The sequence below is a fragment of the Oncorhynchus keta genome, chromosome 34 (assembly GCF_023373465.1).
Source record: "Oncorhynchus keta strain PuntledgeMale-10-30-2019 chromosome 34, Oket_V2, whole genome shotgun sequence".
Lineage (NCBI taxonomy): Eukaryota > Metazoa > Chordata > Actinopteri > Salmoniformes > Salmonidae > Oncorhynchus > Oncorhynchus keta.
The window spans coordinates 17,458,085-17,481,356 of record NC_068454.1 but is presented as its reverse complement, the minus strand read 5'-3'; the positions used below and the strand labels follow the sequence as shown (position 1 = coordinate 17,481,356).

General features: G+C 46.1%; 1 protein-coding gene across 1 annotated transcript in view; it reads left to right on the top strand.

The window, feature by feature from the left end:
* Positions 1 to 23,272, top strand: part of LOC118366619 (unconventional myosin-XVI-like) — a 332,663-nt gene that overhangs the window by 130,367 nt on the left and 179,024 nt on the right. The window contains exons 8-11 of the mRNA XM_052493304.1: positions 12,927 to 13,002; positions 20,548 to 20,698; positions 21,316 to 21,460; positions 21,615 to 21,725. Coding sequence (XP_052349264.1) covers positions 12,927 to 13,002; positions 20,548 to 20,698; positions 21,316 to 21,460; positions 21,615 to 21,725 — 483 coding nt within the window. The remainder of the gene's footprint in view (positions 1 to 12,926; positions 13,003 to 20,547; positions 20,699 to 21,315; positions 21,461 to 21,614; positions 21,726 to 23,272) is intronic.

Genomic DNA, 23,272 nt, shown 5'->3' with positions numbered 1-23,272 from the left:
AGAGGAACCCATCCTTTACACCTCATCATCATGCAGAGAGGAACCCATCCTTTACACATCATCATCATGCAGAGAGGAACCCATCCTTTACACCTCATCATCATGCAGAGAGGAACCCATCTCTTACACATCATCATCATGCAGAGAGGGACCCATCCTTTACACATCATCATGCAGAGAGGAACCCATCCTTACACATCATCATGCAGAGAGAAACCCATCTTTACACATCATCATCATGCAGAGAGAAACCCATCCTTACACATCATCATCATGCAGAGAGAAACCCATCCTTACACATCATCATCATCCAGAGAGGAACCCATCCTTACACATCATCATCATGCAGAGGAACCCATCCTTACACATCATCATGCAGAGAGGGACCCATCCTTACACATCATCATCATCCAGAGAGGACCCATCCTTTACACATCATCATGCAGAGAGGAACCCATCTTTTACACATCATCATCATGCAGAGAGGAACCCATCCTTTACACATCATGCAGAGAGGAACCCATTCTTTACACATCATCATCATGCAGAGAGGGACCCATCCTTTACACATCATCATCATGCAGAGAGGGACCCATCCTTTACACATCATCATCATCCAGAGAGGAACCCATTCTTTACACCTCATCATGGAGAGGAACCCATCCTTTACACCTCATCATGGAGCGGAACCCATCCTTTACACCTCATCATGGAGAGGAACCCATCCTTTACATATCATCATCATGCAGAGTGGAACCCATCCTTTACACCTCATCATCATGCAGAGAGGAACCCATCCTTTACACATCATCATCATGCAGAGTGGAACCCATCCTTTACACCTCATCATCATGCAGAGTGGAACCCATCCTTTACACATCATCATCATGCAGAGAGGGACCCATCCTTTATACATCATCATGCAGAGAGGGACCCATCCTTTACACATCATCATGCAGAGTGGAACCCATCCTTTACACCTCATCATCATGCAGAGTGGAACCCATCCTTTACACATCATCATCATGCAGAGAGAAACCCATCCTTTACACATCATCATCATGCAGAGAGAAACCCATCCTTACACATCATCATCATGCAGAGAGGGACACATCCTTTACACTCATCATCATGCAGAGAGGAACCCATCCTTACACATCATCATCATGCAGAGTGGGAACCCATCTTTACACATCATCATCATGCAGAGATGAACCCATCCTTACACATCATCATCATGCAGAGGGAACCCATCCTTACACTCATCATCATGCAGAGGGAACCCATCCTTTACACATCATCATCATGCAGAGAGAAACCCATCCTTTACACATCATCACCATGCAGAGAGGGACCCATCCTTTACACCTCATCATCATGCAGAGATGAACCCATCCTTTACACATCATCATCATGCAGAGTGGAACCCATCCTTTACACCTCATCATCATGCAGAGTGGAACCCATCCTTTACACATCATCATCATGCAGAGAGAAACCCATCCTTTACACATCATCATCATGCAGAGAGAAACCCATCCTTTACACATCATCACCATGCAGAGAGGAACCCATCCTTTACACCTCATCATCATGCAGAGTGGAACCCATCCTTTACACCTCATCATCATGCAGAGTGGAACCCATCCTTTATACATCATCATCATGCAGAGATGAACCCATCCTTTACACATCATCATCATGCAGAGAGGAACCCATCCTTTACACATCATCATCATGCAGAGAGGAACCCATCCTTTACACATCATCATCATGCAGAGATGAACCCATCCTTACACTCATCATCATGCAGAGAGGAACCCATCTCTTACACATCATCATCATGCAGAGAGGAACCCATCCTTACACATCATCATCATCCAGAGAGGAACCCATTCTTTACACATCATCATCATGCAGAGAGGAACCCATCTCTTACACATCATCATCATGGAGAGGAACCCATCCTTACACATCATCATCATGCAGAGTGGAACCCATCTCTTACACATCATCATCATGCAGAGTGGAACCCATCCTTTACACCTCATCATCATGCAGAGTGGAACCCATCCTTTACACATCATCATCATCCAGAGAGGAACCCATCCTTTACACATCATCATCATGCAGAGAGGAACCGATCCTTTACACATCATCATCATCCAGAGAGGAACCCATCCTTAATACATCATCATCATGCAGAGAGGGACCCATCCTTAATACATCATCATCATCATCATGCAGAGAAGTACCCATCCTTTACACATCATCATCATCCAGAGAGGAACCCATCCTTTACACATCATCATCATGCAGAGAGGAACCCATCCTTTACACATCATCATCATCCAGAGAGGAACCCATCCTTTACACATCATCATCATGCAGAGAGGAACCCATCCTTTACACATCATCATCATGCAGAGAGGAACCCATCCTTACACATCATCATCATGCAGAGAGGAACCCATCTCTTACACATCATCATCATGCAGAGAGGAACCCATCATCTTTACACATCATCATCATGCAGAGAGGAACCCATCCTTTACACATCATCATGCAGAGAGGAACCCATCCTTACATCATCATCATGCAGAGAGGAACCCATCCTTACACATCATCATCATGCAGAGAGGAACCCATTCTTTACACCTCATCATGCAGAGAGGAACCCATCCTTTACACATCATCATCATGCAGAGAGGAACCCATCCTTTACACATCATCATCATGCAGAGAGGAACCCATCCTTTACACATCATCATCATGCAGAGAGGGACCCATCCTTACACATCATCATCATGCAGAGAGGAACCCATCTCACACATCATCATCATGCAGAGAGGAACCCATCTTTACACATCATCATCATGCAGAGAGGAAAACCCATCATCTTACACATCATCATCATGCAGAGAGGAACCCATCCTTTACACATCATCATCATGCAGAGAGGAACCCATCTCTTACATCATCATCATGCAGAGAGGAACCCATCTCTTACACATCATCATCATGCAGAGAGGAACCCATCTTTACATCATCATCATGCAGAGAGGAACCCATCCTTTACACATCATCATCATGCAGAGAGGAACCCATCTTTACACATCATCATCATGCAGAGAGGGACCCATCCTTTACACATCATCATCATGCAGAGAGGAACCCATCTTTACACATCATCATCATGCAGAGAGGAACCCATCTCTTACACATCATCATCATGCAGAGAGGAACCCATCTCTTACACATCATCATCATGCAGAGAGGAACCCATCTTTACACATCATCATCATGCAGAGAGGAACCCATCCTTACACATCATCATCATGCAGAGAGGGACCCATCCTTACACCTCATCATCATGCAGAGAGGAACCCATCCTTTACACATCATCATCATGCAGAGAGGAACCCATCCTTTACACATCATCATCATGCAGAGAGGAACCCATCTTTACACATCATCATCATGCAGAGAGGAACCCATCCTTTACACATCATCATCATGCAGAGAGGAACCCATCCTTACACATCATCATCATGCAGAGAGGAACCCATCTTTACACATCATCATCATGCAGAGAGGAACCCATCCTTTACAGATCATCATCATGCAGAGAGGAACCCATCCTTTACACATCATCATGCAGAGAGGAACCCATCCTTTATACATCATCATCATGCAGAGAGGAACCCATCTTTTACACATCATCATGCAGAGAGGAACCCATCTTACACATCATCATCATGCAGAGAAGTACCCATCTCTTACATCATCATCATGCAGAGAGGTACCCATCTTTACACATCATCATGCAGAGAGGAACCCATCTTTACACATCATCATGCAGAGAGGAACCCATCCTTTACATCATCATCATGCAGAGAGGAACCCATCTTTACACATCATCATCATCATGCAGAGAGGAACCCATCTTTACACTCATCATCATCATGCAGAGAGGAACCCATCCTTACACCTCATCATCATCATGCAGAGAGGGACCCATCCTTTACACCTCATCATCATCATCATGCAGAGAGGAACCCATCTTTACACATCATCATCATGCAGAGATGAACCCATCCTTACACATCATCATCATGCAGAGAGGAACCCATCCTTTACCTCATCATCATGCAGAGAAACCCATCTTTACACATCATCATCATGCAGAGAGAAACCCATCCTTACACATCATCATCATCCAGAGATGAACCCATCCTTTACACATCATCATCATGCAGAGAGAAACCCATCCTCTTACACATCATCATCATGCAGAGAGAAACCCATCTTTTACATAGCATCATCATGCAGAGAGGAACCCATCCTTTATACATCATCATGCAGAGAAGTACATCATCTTTACACATCATCATCATGCAGAGAAGTACCCATCCTTTACACCTCATCATCATCATGCAGAGAGGGACCCATCCTTTCTCATCATCATCATGCAGAGAAGTACCCATCTTTACACATCATCATCCTTACACATCATCATCATGCAGAGAGGAACCCATCTTTACACCTCATCATCATGCAGAGATGGACCCATCCTTATACATCTCATCATCATGCAAGAGGAACCCATCCTTACACCTCATCATCATGCAGAGAGAAACCCATCCTTACACTTCATCACCATGCAGAGAGAAACCCATATTACACATCATCATCATCCAGAGAGGAACCCATCCTTACACATCATCATGCAGAGAGGAACCCATCCTTACACATTATCATCAGCAGAGAGGAACCCATCCTTTACACATCATCATGCAGAGAAGTACCCATCCTTACACATCATCATGCAGAGAAGTACCCATCCTTACACACATCATCATGCAGAGAGGAACCCATCCTTTACACATCATCATGCAGAGAGGAACCCATCCTTTACACATCATCATGCAGAGAGGAACCCATCCTTTACACATCATCATCATCATGCAGAGAGGAACCCATCCTTTACACCTCATCATCATCATGCAGAGAGGAACCCATCCTTTACACCTCATCATCATCATGCAGAGAGGGACCCATCCTTTACACCTCATCATCATCATGCAGAGAGGAACCCATCCTTTACACCTCATCATCATGCAGAGATGAACCCATCCTTTACACATCATCATCATGCAGAGAGGAACCCATCCTTTACACCTCATCATCATGCAGAGAGAAACCCATCCTTTACACATCATCATCATGCAGAGAGAAACCCATCCTTTACACATCATCATCATCCAGAGATGAACCCATCCTTTACACATCATCATCATGCAGAGAGAAACCCATCCTTTACACATCATCATCATGCAGAGAAGAACCCATCTTTTACACATCATCATCATGCAGAGAGAAACCCATCCTTTACACATCATCATCATGCAGAGAAGTACTCATCTTTTACACATCATCATCATGCAGAGAAGTACCCATCCTTTACACCTCATCATCATCATGCAGAGAGGGACCCATCCTTTACACCTCATCATCATCATGCAGAGAAGTACCCATCTTTTACACATCATCATCCTTTACACATCATCATCATGCAGAGAGGAACCCATCCTTTACACCTCATCATCATGCAGAGATGGACCCATCCTTTATACATCATCATCATCATCATGCAGAGAGGAACCCATCCTTTACACCTCATCATCATGCAGAGAGAAACCCATCCTTTACACATCATCACCATGCAGAGAGAAACCCATCCTTTACACATCATCATCATCCAGAGAGGAACCCATCCTTTACACATCATCATGCAGAGAGGAACCCATCCTTTACACATTATCATCATCCAGAGAGGAACCCATCCTTTACACATCATCATGCAGAGAGGAACCCATCCTTTACACATCATCATCATGCAGAGAGGAACCCATCCTTTACACATCATCATCATGCAGAGAGGGACCCATCCTTTATACATCATCATCATGCAGAGAGGAACCCATCCTTTACACATCATCATCATGCAGAGAGGGACCCATCCTTTACACATCATCATCATGCAGAGAGGAACCCATCCTTTACACATCAACATCATGCAGAGAGGAACCCATCCTTTACACATCATCATGCAGAGAGGGACCCATCCTTTACACCTCATCATGCAGAGAGGGACCCATCCTTTACACCTCATCATCATCATGCAGAGAGGGACCCATCCTTTTACACCTCATCATCATCATGCAGAGAGGAACCCATCCTTTACACATTATCATGCAGAGAGGGACCCATCCTTTACACCTCATCGTCATCATGCAGAGAGGGACCCATCCTTTACACCTCATCATCATCATGCAGAGAGGAACCCATCCTTTACACCTCATCATCATGCAGAGATGAACCCATCCTTTACACATCATCATCATGCAGAGAGGAACCCATCCTTTACACCTCATCATCATGCAGAGAGAAACCCATCCTTTACACATCATCATCATCCAGAGAGGGACCCATCCTTTATACATCATCATCATGCAGAGATGAACCCATCCTTTACACATCATCATCATGCAGAGAGGGACCCATCCTTTACACATCATCATCATCCAGAGAGGAACCCATCCTTTACACATCATCATGCAGAGAGGAACCCATCCTTTATACATCATCATCATGCAGAGAAGTACCCATCTTTTACACATCATCATCATGCAGAGAGGAACCCATGGCTTTCCACATCATCATCATGCAGAGAAGTACCATCTTTTACATCATCATCATGCAGAGAGTACCCATCTTTACACCTCATCATCATCATGCAGAGATGGACCCATCCTTTACACTCATCATCATCATGCAGAGAGCGGAACCCATCTTTACACATCATCATCATGCAGAGAGGAACCCATCCTTACACATCATCATCATGCAGAGAGAACCCATCCTTTACACATCATCATGCAGAGAGGAACCCATCCTTTATACATCATCATCATGCAGAGAGGAACCCATCTTTACACCTCATCATCATGCAGAGATGAACCCATCCTTACACATCATCATCATCATCATCATGCAGAGAGGAACCCATCCTTTATCATCATCATGCAGAGAGGAACCCATCCTTTACATCATCATCATGCAGAGAGGAACCCATCCTTTACACCTCATCATCATGCAGAGAGGAACCCATCCTTTACACATCATCATCATGCAGAGAGAAACCCATCCTTACACATCATCATCATGCAGAGAGAAACCCATCTCTTACACATCATCATCATGCAGAGAGGAAACCCATCCTTACACATCATCATCATGCAGAGAGAAACCCATCTTTACACATCATCATCATGCAGAGAGAAACCCATCCTTTACACATCATCATCATGCAGAGAAACCCATCCTTTACACATCATCATGCAGAGAGGAAACCCATCCTTACACATCATCATCATGCAGAGAGGGACCCATCCTTACACATCATCATCATGCAGAGTGGAACCCATCCTTACACTCATCATCATGCAGAGAGGAACCCATCTTTACACATCATCATCATGCAGAAAGAAACCCATCTTTACATCATCATGCAGAGAGAAACCCATTCTTTACACATCATCATGCAGAGAGGGACCCATCTTTACATCATCATCATGCAGAGAGGGACCCATCCTTACACATCATCATCATCCAGAGAGGAACCCATTCTTTACACCTCATCATGGAGAGGAACCCATCCTTTACACCTCATCATGGAGCGGAACCCATCCTTTACACCTCATCATGGAGAGGAACCCATCTTTACACATCATCATCATGCAGAGTGGAACCCATCCTTACACCTCATCATCATGCAGAGAGGAACCCATCCTTACACATCATCATCATGCAGAGTGGAACCCATCCTTACACCTCATCATCATGCAGAGTGGAACCCATCCTTTACACATCATCATCATGCAGAGAGGGACCCATCCTTATACATCATCATGCAGAGAGGGACCCATCCTTACACATCATCATGCAGAGTGGAACCCATCCTTTACACCTCATCATCATGCAGAGGGAACCCATCCTTACACATCATCATGCAGAGAGAAACCCATCTCTTACACATCATCATCATGCAGAGAGAAACCCATCCTTTACACATCATCACCATGCAGAGAGGGACCATCTTACACATCATCATCATGCAGAGGGAACCCATCCTTACACTCATCATCATGCAGAGTGGAACCCATCCTTATACATCATCATCATGCAGAGAGGAACCCATCCTTACACATCATCATCATGCAGAGAGGAACCCATCCTTTACACCTCATCATCATGCAGAGAGGAACCCATCCTTTACACATCATCATCATGCAGAGTGGAACCCATCCTTTACACATCATCATCATGCAGAGAGGAACCCATCCTTACACTCATCATCATGCAGAGTGGAACCCATCATCATTGAAACACATCATCATCATGCAGAAGGAACCCATCCTTTACACATCATCATCATGCAGAGAGAAACCCATCCTTTACACATCATCATCATGCAGAGAGAAACCCATCCTTTACACATCATCATCATGCAGAGGGAACCCATCCTTTACACCTCATCATCATGCAGAGTGGAACCCATCCTTTACACCTCATCATCATGCAGAGATGGAACCCATCATCTTTACAGAGAGGAACATCATCATCATGCAGAGATGAACCCATCCTTTACACATCATCATCATGCAGAGAGGAACCCATCCTTTACACATCATCATCATGCAGAGAGGAACCCATCCTTTACACATCATCATCATGCAGAGATGAACCCATCCTTTACACATCATCATCATGCAGAGAGGAACCCATCCTTTACACATCATCATCATGCAGAGAGGGACCCATCCTTTACACATCATCATCATCCAGAGAGGAACCCATTCTTTACACCTCATCATGGAGAGGAACCCATCCTTTACACCTCATCATGGAGAGGAACCCATCACTCATCATCAGAGTGGAACCCACATCATCATCATGCAGAGTGGAACCCATCCTTTACACATCATCATCATGCAGAGAGGGAACCCATCCTTTACACATCATCATCATGCAGAGAGGAACCCATCATTCACATGCAGAGAGGAACCATCATCATCATGCAGAGAGGAACCCATCCTTTACACATCATCATCATGCAGAGAGGAACCCATCCTTTACACATCATCATCATGCAGAGAGGAACCCATCCTTACACATCATCATCATGCAGAGAGGAACCCATCCTTACACATCATCATCATGCAGAGAGGAACCCATCCTTTACACATCATCATCATGCAGAGAGGAACCCATCCTTTACATCATCATCATGCAGAGAGGAACCCATCCTTTACATCATCATCATGCAGAGAGGAACCCATCCTTTATACATCATCATCATGCAGAGAGGAACCCATCCTTAATACATCATCATCATAATGCAGAGAAGTACCCATCCTTTACACATCATCATCATGCAGAGAGGAATCCTTTACATCATCATGCAGAGAGGAACATCATCATCATGCAGAGAGAAACCCATCCTTTACACATCATCATCATGCAGAGAGGAACCCATCCTTACACTCATCATCATGCAGAGAGGAACCCATCCTTACACATCATCATCATGCAGAGAGGAACCCATCTTTACACATCATCATCATGCGGAGAGAAACCCATCCTTTACATCATCATCATCATCCAGAGAGGAACCCATCCTTTACACATCATCATGCAGAGAGGAACCCATCCTTACACATCATCATCATGCAGAGAGGAACCCATCCTTACACATCATCATCATGCAGAGAGGAACATCATCATCATCCAGAGAGGAACCCATCCTTTACACATCATCATGCAGAGAGGAACCCATCTTTTACACATCATCATCATGCAGAGAGGAACCCATCTTACACATCATCATGCAGAGAGGAACCCATCCTTTACACCTCATCATCATGCAGAGAGGGACCCATCCTTTACACATCATCATCATGCAGAGAGGGACCCATCCTTTACACATCATCATCATCCAGAGAGGAACCCATTCTTTACACCTCATCATGGAGAGGAACCCATCCTTTACACCTCATCATGGAGAGGAACCCATCCTTTACACCTCATCATGGAGAGGAACCCATCCTTTACACATCATCATCATGCAGAGTGGAACCCATCCTTTACACCTCATCATCATGCAGAGAGGAACCCATCCTTTACACATCATCATCATGCAGAGTGGAACCCATCCTTTACACCTCATCATCATGCAGAGAGGAACCCATCCTTTACACCTCATCATCATGCAGAGAGGAACCCATCCTTTATACATCATCATCATGCAGAGATGAACCCATCCTTTACACATCATCATCATGCAGAGTGGAACCCATCCTTTATACATCATCATCATGCAGAGAGGAACCCATCCTTTACACATCATCATCATGCAGAGAGGAACCCATCCTTTACACATCATCATCATGCAGAGTGGAACCCATCCTTTATACATCATCATCATGCAGAGTGGAACCCATCCTTTATACATCATCATCATGCAGAGTGGAACCCATCCTTTATACATCATCATCATGCAGAGTGGAACCCATCCTTTATACATCATCATCATGCAGAGTGGAACCCATCCTTTACACATCAGAGGAACATTGTCAACTCACCATAAATCAGGAGGAAAGAGAGATAAGAGAGGGATGTGATTAAATAGAGGGAGGGGATTAAACGGATTACAGAGAGGGAGAGAGAGAGATAGAGACTTCTGTTTGCTGATGATCTGGTGCTTCTGCACTTGTGGTGACAGAGATATAAAGGGCAGAAGAGGAAGATAAAGTGATCTTAATTAAGGCAGAGAAGATCATGGGTGAGGCTGTTTGAGAGAGGAGATGATGACAGCTACATATATCAGACAACTGTTTTGTAGGTATGGATATGGTATCAGCTACATATCAGACAACTGTTTTGTAGATATGGATATGGTATCAGCTACATATCAGACAACTGTTTTGTAGGTATGGATATGGTATCAGCTACATATCACACAACTGTTTTGTAGATATGGATATGGTATCAGCTACATATCAGACAACTGTTTTCTAGATATGGATATAGTATCAGCTACATATCAGACAACTGTTTTGTAGATATGGATATGGTATCAGCTACATATCAGACAACTGTTTTCTAGATATGGATATAGTATCAGCTACATATCAGACAACTGTTTTGTAGATATGGATATGGTATCAGCTATCATATCAGACAACTGTTTTGTAGGTAGAGGGATATGGTATCAGCTACATATCACGGACAACTGTTTTGTAGATATGGATATGTTTGTATCAGAGCTACATATCAGACAACTGTTTTGTAGTTATGGATATGGTATCAGAGCTACATAGGAAGATAAACTGCAGAGAAGATTGGGTGAGATATGGAGAGTATCAGCTACATATCAGACAACTGTTTTGTAGATATGGATATGGTATCAGAGCTACATATCAGACAACTGTTTTGTAGATTATCAGCTGTTTTGTAGATATGGATATAGTATCAGCTACATATCAGACAACTGTTTTGTAGATATGGATATGGTATCAGCTACATATCACACAACTGTTTTGTAGATATGGATATGGTATCAGCTACATATCAGACAACTGTTTTCTAGATATGGATATAGTATCAGCTACATATCAGACAACTGTTTTGTAGATATGGATATGGTATCAGCTACATATCAGACAACTGTTTTCTAGATATGGATATAGTATCAGCTACATATCAGACAACTGTTTTGTAGATATGGATATGGTATCAGCTACATATCAGACAACTGTTTTGTAGGTATGGATATGGTATCAGCTACATATCACACAACTGTTTTGTAGATATGGATATGGTATCAGAGCTACATATCAGACAACTGTTTTGTAGTTATGGATATGGTATCAGAGCTACATATCAGACAACTGTTTTGTAGTTATGGATATGGTATCAGCTACATATTAGACAACTGTTTTGTAGATATGGATATAGTATCAGCTACATATCAGACAACTGTTTTGTAGATATGGATATGGTATCAGAGCTACATATCAGCCAACTGTTTTGTAGGTATGGATATGGTATCAGCTACATATCAGACAACTGTTTTGTAGATATGGATATGGTATCAGCTACATATCAGACAACTGTTTTGTAGATATGGATATGGTATCAGAGCTGTTTTGTAGATATGGATATAGTATCAGCTACATATCAGACAACTGTTTTGTAGATATGGATATGGTATCAGAGCTACATATCAGACAACTGTTTTGTAGATATGGATATGGTATCAGAGCTACATATCAGACAACTGTTTTGTAGATATGGATATGGTATCAGAGCTACATATCAGACAACTGTTTTGTAGGTATGGATATGGTATCAGAGCTACATATCAGACAACTGTTTTGTAGTTATGGATATGGTATCAGCTACATATCAGACAACTGTTTTGTAGATATGGATATAGTATCAGCTACATATCAGACAACTGTTTTGTAGATATGGATATAGTATCAGCTACATATCAGACAACTGTTTTGTAGATATGGATATGGTATCAGCTACATATCAGACAACTGTTTTGTAGATATGGATATAGTATCAGCTACATATCAGACAACTGTTTTGTAGATATGGATATGGTATCAGCTACATATCAGACAACTGTTTTGTAGATATGGATATGGTATCAGCTACATATCAGACAACTGTTTTGTAGATATGGATATGGTATCAGCTACATATCAGACAACTGTTTTGTAGATATGGATATGTTATTCTCTGTGTAATAATGAATGTGTGTGTCTATGTCTGTCCGTCTCTCCTTGCAGACAAGCATCGTTAGCCAGCTGCTGAAGCACAGAGCAGATCCAACTCTCCTAAACTGCAACCAAGACAAGCCCTCCGGTATAATACAGTGACACACACGCACACACACACACACACACACACACACACACACACACACACACACACACACACACACATACGCTAGGCAGGTTGTAATGAAGCAAATAGATTGCTTTCGATTGGTCCAGCTGAGTTATCTACATAGCCTACTGTTCCAGTGGTCACTCAGATATCCCACTAGAGTCGAATGACGCACCGGTGCGTGTCTCTAAGTTACATAACAAAAACGTTTAAACTAGAAACGTGTAATCACCACCTTCCGGAGACACCTGAAACCCCACCTCTTTAAGGAATACCTAGGATAGGATAAAGTAATCCTTCTCACCCCCCTTAAAAGATTTAGATGCACTATTGTAAAGTGGCTGTTCCACTGGATGTCATAAGGTGAATGCACCAATTTGTAAGTCGCTCTGGATAAGAGCGTCTGCTAAATGACTTAAATGTAAATGTTATTGCATTGAATGCATCTCAGTCTGCCAGGGTTGCACCTCCTCATCTGTGGTGAAAGTTCACAGAGTGATGTTTGTCACATGAGTTTTCCTGACCGCAACATAAGTGTATGTTAACCGAAATCAACTATACTGTACATACACTTAGGTTGGAGTCATTAAAACTCCTTTTTCAACCACTCCACACATTTCTTGTTAACAAACTATAGTTTTGGTAAGTCGGTTAGGACATTTACTTTGTGCATGACACAAGTCATTTCTCCATCAATTGTTTACAGATTATTTCACATTTAATTCACTGTATCACAATTCCAGTAGGTCAGAAGTGTACATACACTAAATTGACTGTGCCTTTAAACAGCTTGGAAAATTCCAGAAAATGATGTCACGGCTTTACAAGCTTCTCATAGGCTAATTGACATCATTTGAGTCAATTGGAGGTGTACCTGTGGATGTATTTCAAGACTTACCTTCAAACTCAGTGCCTCTTTGCTTGACATCATTGGAAAATCAAAAGAAATCTGCCAACCTCAGAAAGAAATTGTAGACCTCCACAAGTCTGGTTCATCCTTAGGAGCAATTTCCAAACGCCTGAAGGTACCACGTTCATCTGTACAAACCATAGTACGCAAGTATAAAGACCATGGGACGGCGCAGCTGTCATACCGCTCAGGAAGGAGATGCGTTCTGTCTCCTAGAGATGAACATACTTTGGTGCGAAAAGTGCAAATCAATCCCTGAAAAATAGCAAAGGACCTTATGAAGATGCTGGAGGAAACGGGTACTAAAGTATTTATATTCACAGTAAAACGAGTCCTATATCGACATAACCTGAAAGGCAGCTCAGTAAGGAAGAAGCCACTGCTCCAAAACTGCAATAAAAAAGACAGACTACGGTTTGCACATGGGGACAATGATCATACTTTTTGGAGAAATGTCTGATGAAACAAAAATAGAACTGTTTGACCATCGTTATGTTTGGAGGAAAAAGGTGGATGCTTGCAAGCCGAAGACACCATTCCAACCGTGAAGCACGGGGTGGCAGCATCATGTTGTGTGTGTGCTTTGCTGCAGGAGGGACTGGTGCAATTCACAATATAGATGGCATTATGAGGTAGGAACATTTTGTGGATGTATTGAAGCAACATCTCAAGACATCAGTCAGGAAGTTAAAGCTTGGTTGCAATGGATCTTCCAAATGGACAGTGACCCCAAGCATACTTCCAAAGTTGTGGCAAAATGGCTTAAGGACAACAAAGTCAAGGTATTGGAGTGGCCATCACAAAGCCCTGACCTCAGTCCTATAGAACATTTATGGTCAGAACTGAAAAAGTGTGTGCGAGCAAGGAGGTCTACAAACCTGACTCAGTTACACCAGCTCTGTCAGGAGGAATGGGCCAACATTCACTCAACTTATTGTGGGAAGCTTGTGGAAAACTACCCGAAACGTCTGACTGTCACGCTCGTCGAAACGAGTGGACCAAGGTGCAGCGTGGTAGGTGTACATTTTCCTTTATTAAATGAACACCGAACAAAAATAACAAAAAATGAAACGTGAAGCTAAATAATAGTGCGAACAGGCAACTATCCATAGTCAAGATCCCACAAAGCACAATGGGAAATGGCTACCTAAATATGATCCCCAATCAGAGACAACAATAAACAGCTGACTCTGATTGGGAACCATACTAGTCCAACATAGAAATATAATTCACCTAGATAACCCACTTAAATCACACCCCGACCTTACCAACATAGAGATTAAAAGCTCTCTATGGTCAGGGCGTGACAGTACCCCCCCAAAGGCGCAGACTCAACAGGGGAGGGTCCGGGTGGGCAGCTAACGTCAAGGGGGGCGGCTCCGGTACGGGGCGAAGTACCCACTCCGCTCGTGGACACTTCATCGGAAGAACTGGACCGTGGCTCGTTGCCGGAGGAACCGGACCGTAGATCGTCGCCGGGGATTCCGGACCGTAGATCGTCTCCAGGGACTCCGGACCGTGGTTCATCAACCGGAGGCTCCGGACTGGGAACCCTCGTAGGAGGCTCCGGACTGGGAACCCCCGCTGGAGGCTCTGGACTGGGAACCCTCACAGGAGGCTCTGGACTGGGAACCCTCACAGGAGGCTCTGGACTGGGAACCCTCACAGGAGGCTCTGGACTGGGAACCCTCGCAGGAGGCTCCAGACTGGGAACACTCGCAGGAGGCTCCGGACTGGGAACCCTCACAGGGGGCTCCGGACTGGGAACCCTCACAGGAGGCTCTGGACCGGGAACCCTCACAGGAGGCTCCAGACTGGGAACCCCCGCTGGAGGCTCTGGACCGCAGACCGTGGCTGGAGACTCTGGACCGCAGATCGTCGCTGGAGGCTCCGGACCGCACACCGTCTCAGGGGGTTCCGGACCGCAGACCTTCTAAGGAGGTTCCGGACTGTGGACCGTTGTTGGAGGTTCCCGACTGTGAAACATCGCCGGAAGCTCTAGACTGGGAACTGTCGCCGAAAGCAATAGACTGGGAACTGTCGCCGGAAGCTCTGGACTGTGGAGGCGAACTGGAGGCCTGGTGCGTGGGACCGGTACAGGTGGCACCGGGCTGATGACATGCACCTCAGGGAGAGTATGGGGAGGAGTCACAGGACGTACTGGACTGAGGAGGCGCACTTGAGGCCTGATGCGTGGGACCGGTACAGGTGGCCCCGGGCTGATGACACGCACCTCAGGGCGAGTGCGGGGAGGAGGCACAGGACGTACTGCACTGTGTTGGCGCACTGGAGACACAGTAATTATGGCCGGTGCAGGATATACTGGGCCGTGGAGGCGCACCGGAGGTCTGGAACGTAGAGCTGGCACAACGGGTCCTGGCTGGTGTCAGGTGCTGGGCGCTGGCACATGACGCACTGGGCTGTAAAGGCGCACTGGCGACACAGTGCATAGAGCCGGCACAGGATATCCTGGACCGAGGAGGCGTACTGGAGACCAGGAGCGCTGAGCCGGCACAACCCGTCCTGGCTGGATGCTCACTTTCACACGGCAAGTGTGAAGAGCTGGCACCAAGCGCAGTGGGCTGTGAATGCACACTGCAGAGACAGTGCTTTTCACCGCATAACATTGGTGCCTGATTGGTCACATGCTCCTTAAAGCGAGTGTGGGGAGTTGGCTCTGGTCTGGTACCTGGCTCCGCCAACCACCCCGTGTGCCCCTCGTGCTTGCGTGTGCCTCTCGTGCTTGCGTGTGCCTCTCGTGCTTGTGTGTGCCTCTCGTGCTTGCGTGTGCCCCTCCTGCTTGCGTGTGCCTCTCGTGCTTGCGTGTGCCTCTCGTGCTTGCGTGTTCCCCTCGTGCTTGTGTGTGTCCCTCGTGCTTGCGTGTGCCCCTCGTGCTTGTGTGTGCCCCTCGTGCTTGCGTGTGCCTCTCGTGCTTGCGTCTTGGTTGAGAACCCCGGAGTTGTCGTTGACCCTCCTTCGCTGCCTCCGTCTGCTTCCCCAGCAGGCTTTCATATCTCTCCAATACTTCCTCCCAAGTCCAGGCTATTCTCTCCTCAACCTCCTCTATAGCCTAGGATGCCATCTCCTCCCGAGCACGCTGCTTGGGCCGTTGATGGTGGGATCTTCTGTCACGCTCGTCAAAATGAGTGGACCCACCCTTAAATCACACCCCGACCTATCCAACATAGAGAATAAAAACTCTCTATGGTCAGGGCGTGACATTGACCCAAGTGAAACTATTTAAAGGCAATGCTACCAAACATTAATTGAGTGTATGTAAACTTCTTACCCACTGGGAATGTGATGAAAGAAATGAAAGCTGAAATAAATAATTCTCTCTACTATTAATCTGACATTTCACATTCTTAAAATAAAGTGGTGATCCTAACTGACAGACAGGGAATTTATATTAGGATTAAACGTCAGAAATTGTGAAAAAACGATTTTAAATGTATTTGGCTAAGGTATATGTAAACTTCCGACTTGAACTGTATTTTACTGTAGATTTAGAACAGACACTTCAAAACGTTGTTTCTTATGACTTATTTTTTAGATTGTCCTATTTGCCATGTATTAATGTGTTATTCTGTGCGTTTCTATGGGCTTTAGTTGTAATGGCCAAAATCAATATTTTCTATTACTTATTTTTATGAAACTTTTTTTTCCACCTACAGGGGTAATCAGATGTGATAAATAATCCATAGTATGACCATCTTAAAATTCCATATGATATGGTGTGTGTGTGTGTGTCCGTGTGTGTCCATGTCCTTCCCCATTAACCAAACATAAAGTTAACACTCCACACTCTGCCAGATCGTATATTAACAATTAGCACTAATATGATTCCTTCTCATTTCATGTGCATGTGTGTGTCTGTATGCATCATTGTGTGTGTGTGTGTGTGTGTGTGTGTGTGTGTGTGTGTATGCATGATTGTGTGTGTGTGTGTGTATGCATTGTGTGTGTATGATTGTTTTAGTTTGTACAGTTTGTGTGCGCCCGTGTGTTTGTGTGTGTGTGCATGCATGTCTGCGTGTGTGTGAGGAATTGAGAGACAGCTCCTTGTCGCTGTTTGCGGTAACACACAGGATCTATGGGCTTATGTTCATCTGTCTGCAGCGAAGTATCTGTTGTCAGACACTCTCCTGCTGTTAGTGATGCTAACCTGTTTATTCCCCTGGGCTCCCTGCCTCAACAGCACAGGCATGAAATCCACTGGGGAAAATAGACTTTGTTTCCTTTGGCTGGACAGCATACAGAGTTGCAAGAGTTGCTATTTAATAACCAAATGCAATGCAACAAATGCCACAGGAATGCTGAAGTGCACTGCCTTTGAAACCCCCAGAGAATAACAAGTAGAACTGTGTAATTGTAGTGCATAATGTAGAGACTGTCTAAAGCGTTGAATGTCAGTGTACCCCAGATGTGGATGCAGAGGGAAAGGAGGAGCGAGACTCGTGCTCTCCATGTCAACCTCTCCACCATAGTGGGAGATAGGCCTATTGCAGCCTATTGCACTCCTCATCCAATAGCGGAATCAGAAACCTTCTCTAGCAGTAAAGCAGTAATCAATAGTCCATTCTAACATGTAGGTTTAACTCCGGGATAGATGTGACACCACAGGGAGACATAATCCTGTCGTTTTCGCTTAGACTCCACACGATGTGTTCGTGCAAGAGAGAGAGACAGAGAAGTGTTGTCACTGTATGAAAGAAAAGAGGATAAATCTGTATCCCTCCCCTGTGGCCTTTTAGACCTCATTACAGATGGAGGGGATCTTAACTCCCCCTGTCTCTGAAGCTCAGATGGAGGGGATCTTAACTCCCCCTATCTCTGAAGCTCAGATGGAGGGGATCTTAACTCCCCCTATCTCTGAAGCTCAGATGGAGGGGATCTTAACTCCCCCTATCTCTGAAGCTCAGATGGAGGGGATCTTAACTCCCCCTATCTCTGAAGCTCAGATGGAGGGGATCTTAACTCCCCCTATCTCTGAAGCTCAGATGGAGGGGATCTTAACTCCCCCTATCTCTGAAGCTCAGATGGAGGGGATCTTAACTCCCCCTGTCTCTGAAGCTCAGATGGAGGGGATCTTAACTCCCCCTATCTCTGAAGCTCAGATGGAGGGGATCTTAACTCCCCTGTCTCTGAAGCTCAGATGGAGGGGATCTTAACTCCCCTATCTCTGAAGCTCAGATGGAGGGGATCTTAACTCCCCTATCTCTGAAGCTCAGATGGAGGGGATCTTAACTCCCCTGTCTCTGAAGCTCAGATGGAGGGGATCTTAACTCCCCTATCTCTGAAGCTCAGATGGAGGGATCTTAACTCCCCTGTCTCTGAAGCTCAGATGGAGGGGATCTTAACTCCCCTGTCTCTGAAGCTCAGATGGAGGGGATCTTAACTCCCCTATCTCTGAAGCTCAGATGGAGGGGATCTTAACTCCCCTATCTCTGAAGCTCAGATGGAGGGGATCTTAACTCCCCTATCTCTGAAGCTCAGATGGAGGGGATCTTAACTCCCCTGTCTCTGAAGCTCAGATGGGGGATCTTAACTCCCCTATCTCTGAAGCTCAGATGGAGGGCATCTTAACTCCCCCTATCTCTGAAACTCAGATGGGGGGATCTTAACTCCCCCTATCTCTGAAGCTCAGATGGAGGGGATCTTAACTCCCCCTATCTCTGAAGCTCAGATGGAGGGGATCTTAACTCCCCCTATCTCTGAAGCTCAGATGGAGGGGATCGTAACTCCCCCTATCTCTGAAGCTCAGATGGAGGGGATCTTAACTCCCCCTATCTCTGAAGCTCAGATGGAGGGGATCGTAACTCCCCTATCTCTGAAGCTCAGATGGAGGGGATCTTAACTCCCCCTATCTCTGAAGCTCAGATGGAGGGGATCGTAACTCCCCCTATCTCTGAAGCTCAGATGGAGGGGATCTTAACTCCCCCATCTCTGAAGCTCAGATGGAGGGGATCGTAACTCCCCCTATCTCTGAAGCTCAGATGGATCGATCCTCAGTGGGGTTCACACTCTGTCTCAGCACTGGCACATCTATATGGATGGGTTTGGATGAGGCCCTTGGTGAATTAGCCTAGAACGATTTAAATCTCAAAGCGTCCCTTTGAATAGTATTGTCTATTTAACTTGTCATTAATGATCTTGGAGAATATTTTATGTGTTTCAATAATTGGCTGGTGTTCAACATAAATGTCTATGCAACATTCTATATCTTTGCAGCTAGATAGAGGCTAATTTCAAGGGCTCTAGCATTGAAAGTACTGAAAGTACCCATCAGTGACTACAACGTCTCCTGACCACTATACTGTAGATAAGCAATAAGTTCAGAGGGCGTGTGGTATATTGGCCATATACCACAAATGCCAGAGGGGCCTTATTGCTATCAACATAACTAGAACAGTAAACAAGTATTTTTGCATCATATTGTCTGATATACACACGGCTAAAATGCTGTTTCAGCCAATCAGCATCCAGGACTTAAACTACCTGATTTATAATGCTTAGTAATACATTTGTAACAGTCTGACAGACAGTGTTTCTCATTGTTAACCCTTAGTGGTTATTCTCTTACCCTGCTGTGTTCTCTGTCCTGGTTCCAGGCATAGCAGCATCCGACCCCATCATGAACATGCTGCTGAGAGCAGAGGAATGCTGGGTAGAGAGACTGAAGGACCCCTCTGTCCCACCGGCCCCTACAGACAAACGCTACGATGGAGGCGAACACGACCACACCATCCCCGTCAAGAACCTGTGAGTTTGATGATCAATTCATCACATGATCAAATTACCTCACTTATCTATATTACGCATACATTATAGTATTATTATTTTTCTTCTACTTTTTACCCCTTTTTCTCCCCAATTTCATGGTATCCAATTGGTAGTTATAGTCTTGTCTCATTGCTGCAACTCCTGTACGGACTTGGGCGAGGCGAAGGTCGAGAGCCGTGCGTCCTCCGAAACAACCCAAACAAGCCGCACTGCTTCTTGACACAATGCCCACCTAACCCAAAAGCCAGCCGCACCAATGTGTCGGAGGAAACGCCGTACACCTGGTGACTGTGTCAGCGTGCATGCGCCCGGCCGGTCACAGGAATTGCTAGAGTGCAATGGGACAAGAACATCCCTGCCGGCCAAACCCTCCCCTAACCCGGACGACGCTGGGCCAATTGTGCGCCGCCCCATGGTCTCCCGGTCACGGCCGTCTGCGACAGAGCCTGGACTCGAACCAGGATCTCTAGTGGCACAGCTAGCAACTGCAATGCAGTGCCTAAGGCCATACAATATAGTTAAAGATGTTTCGGTATCAGTATTCAAAAGCAAATTATTCGCTTAGTAATAATTGTACCTCCTGCCCAACCCTGTAGGACCCCCCTGTCCATGCCCCTCTCTAAGAGGGACAGTCTGTTGGAGAAGTGTGCCATGTTCAGGGAGTTGGGAGGGGGGCTGAGCAGATATCCTTCACAGGACAACGGTCTAGATGGACCCACAGGACCCTGCAAACTGGAGCAGGCAAGTACACTCAACATCTGCACTACAACGAAGTGTACACTCAATATGTTCACTACTGCTATACACTTCACATCTCTATTGCAGAAAAGTTTACACTTACTGTTTGGGAAACCAAGTCCATGTGTGGTTGCTATGGTAACCTGTGGTGTTGCAGGTTAAGCTGATGCCTCCGGCGCCTAATGATGACCTGGCATCTCTCAGTGAGCTCACAGACAGCAGCCTGCTCTACGAGATGCAGAAACGCTTTGGCAACGACCAGATATATGTAGGTAGAACACACACACACACGCAAACACACACACACGCAAACACACACACACGCAAACACACACACACGCAAACACACACACGCAAACACACACACACGGACACACATATGGACACACTTACATACCATTGGAGTGATCTATTGATCGTGAGATGCCGGCTTGCACGCTGGGCAGTCTTTCCCCTGACTGTCCCCAGATCCAGAGTTGAGGAGGGAAACCAGCAGCCTTCACCCCTCCACCTCTCCACACCTCCACCTCTCCACCTCTCCACACCTCCACTCCTCAACCCCTCCACACATCCACCCCTCCACCTCTCCACACCTCCACCTCTCCACCTCTCCACCCCTCCACCTCTCCACACCTCCACCTCTCCACACCTCCACTCCTCAACACCTCCACTCCTCAACCCCTCCACCCCTCCACCTCTCCACTCCTCCACCCCTCCACACCTCCACTCCTCAACACCTCCACTCCTCAACCCCTCCACCTCTCCACCTCTCCACCTCTCCACCTCTCCACTCCTCCACCCCTCCACACCTCCACTCCTCAACACCTCCACTCCTCAACCCCTCCACTCCTCAACCCCTCCACTCCTCCACCTCTCCACCTCTCCACCTCTCCACTCCTCCACTCCTCCACTCCTCAACCCCTCCACTCCTCCACCCATCCACCTCTCCACTCTCAACCCCTCCACCTCTCCACCCCTCCACACCTCCACTCCTCAACACCTTCACTCCTCAACCCCTCCACTCCTCCTCTCCACTCCTCCACCCCTCCTCCTCTCCACTCCTCCACCCCTCCACCTGTCCACTCTCCACCCCTCCACCTCTCCACCCTCCACCCCTCCTCCTCTCCACCCCTCCACCCCTCCTCCTCTCCTCCTCTCCACCCCTCCACCCCTCCACACCTCCACTCCTCAACCCCTCCACTCCTCAACCCCTCCACCTGTCCACTCTCCACCCCTCCACCCCTCCACCCCTCCACACCTCAACCCCTCCACTCCTCCACCCCTCAACCCCTCCACTCCTCCACCCCTCCACCCCTCCCCCCCTCCACTATTCCACCCCTCCACCCTTCCTCCTCTCTACTCCTCCACCCCTCCACCTCTCCACTCTCCATCCCTCCACCCTTCCTCCTCTCTACTCCTCCACCCCTCCACCTCTCCACTCTCCACCCCTCCACCTCTCCACTCTCCACTCTCCACTCTCCACCCCTCCTCCTCTCCATCCCTCCACCCTTCCTCCTCTCCACTCCTCCACTCTTCCAATCTTCCTCTCCTCCAGCACGGCAGACCAGTTACTGGACCTGTGTTATTGCACGTGACTGGTACATGGGTGGTTGTCCTGTTTATCTGTCTCTGTTGCCCAGCCAGGCACTGTTGGCTGCTAGTGGCAGTTATAGGGTTGGTACCCTCTTTGAGTCAGTCCCCCACCCCTCTCTGTCCTGTATTGTGGGCTAGTGGCTGATGTGTGAGTGGAGTGTGTGAGCTCTGGCCAGGGTCTGGTGTCTGGAAGGTGTCCCAGGAGACTCATTGTCTGCTGTT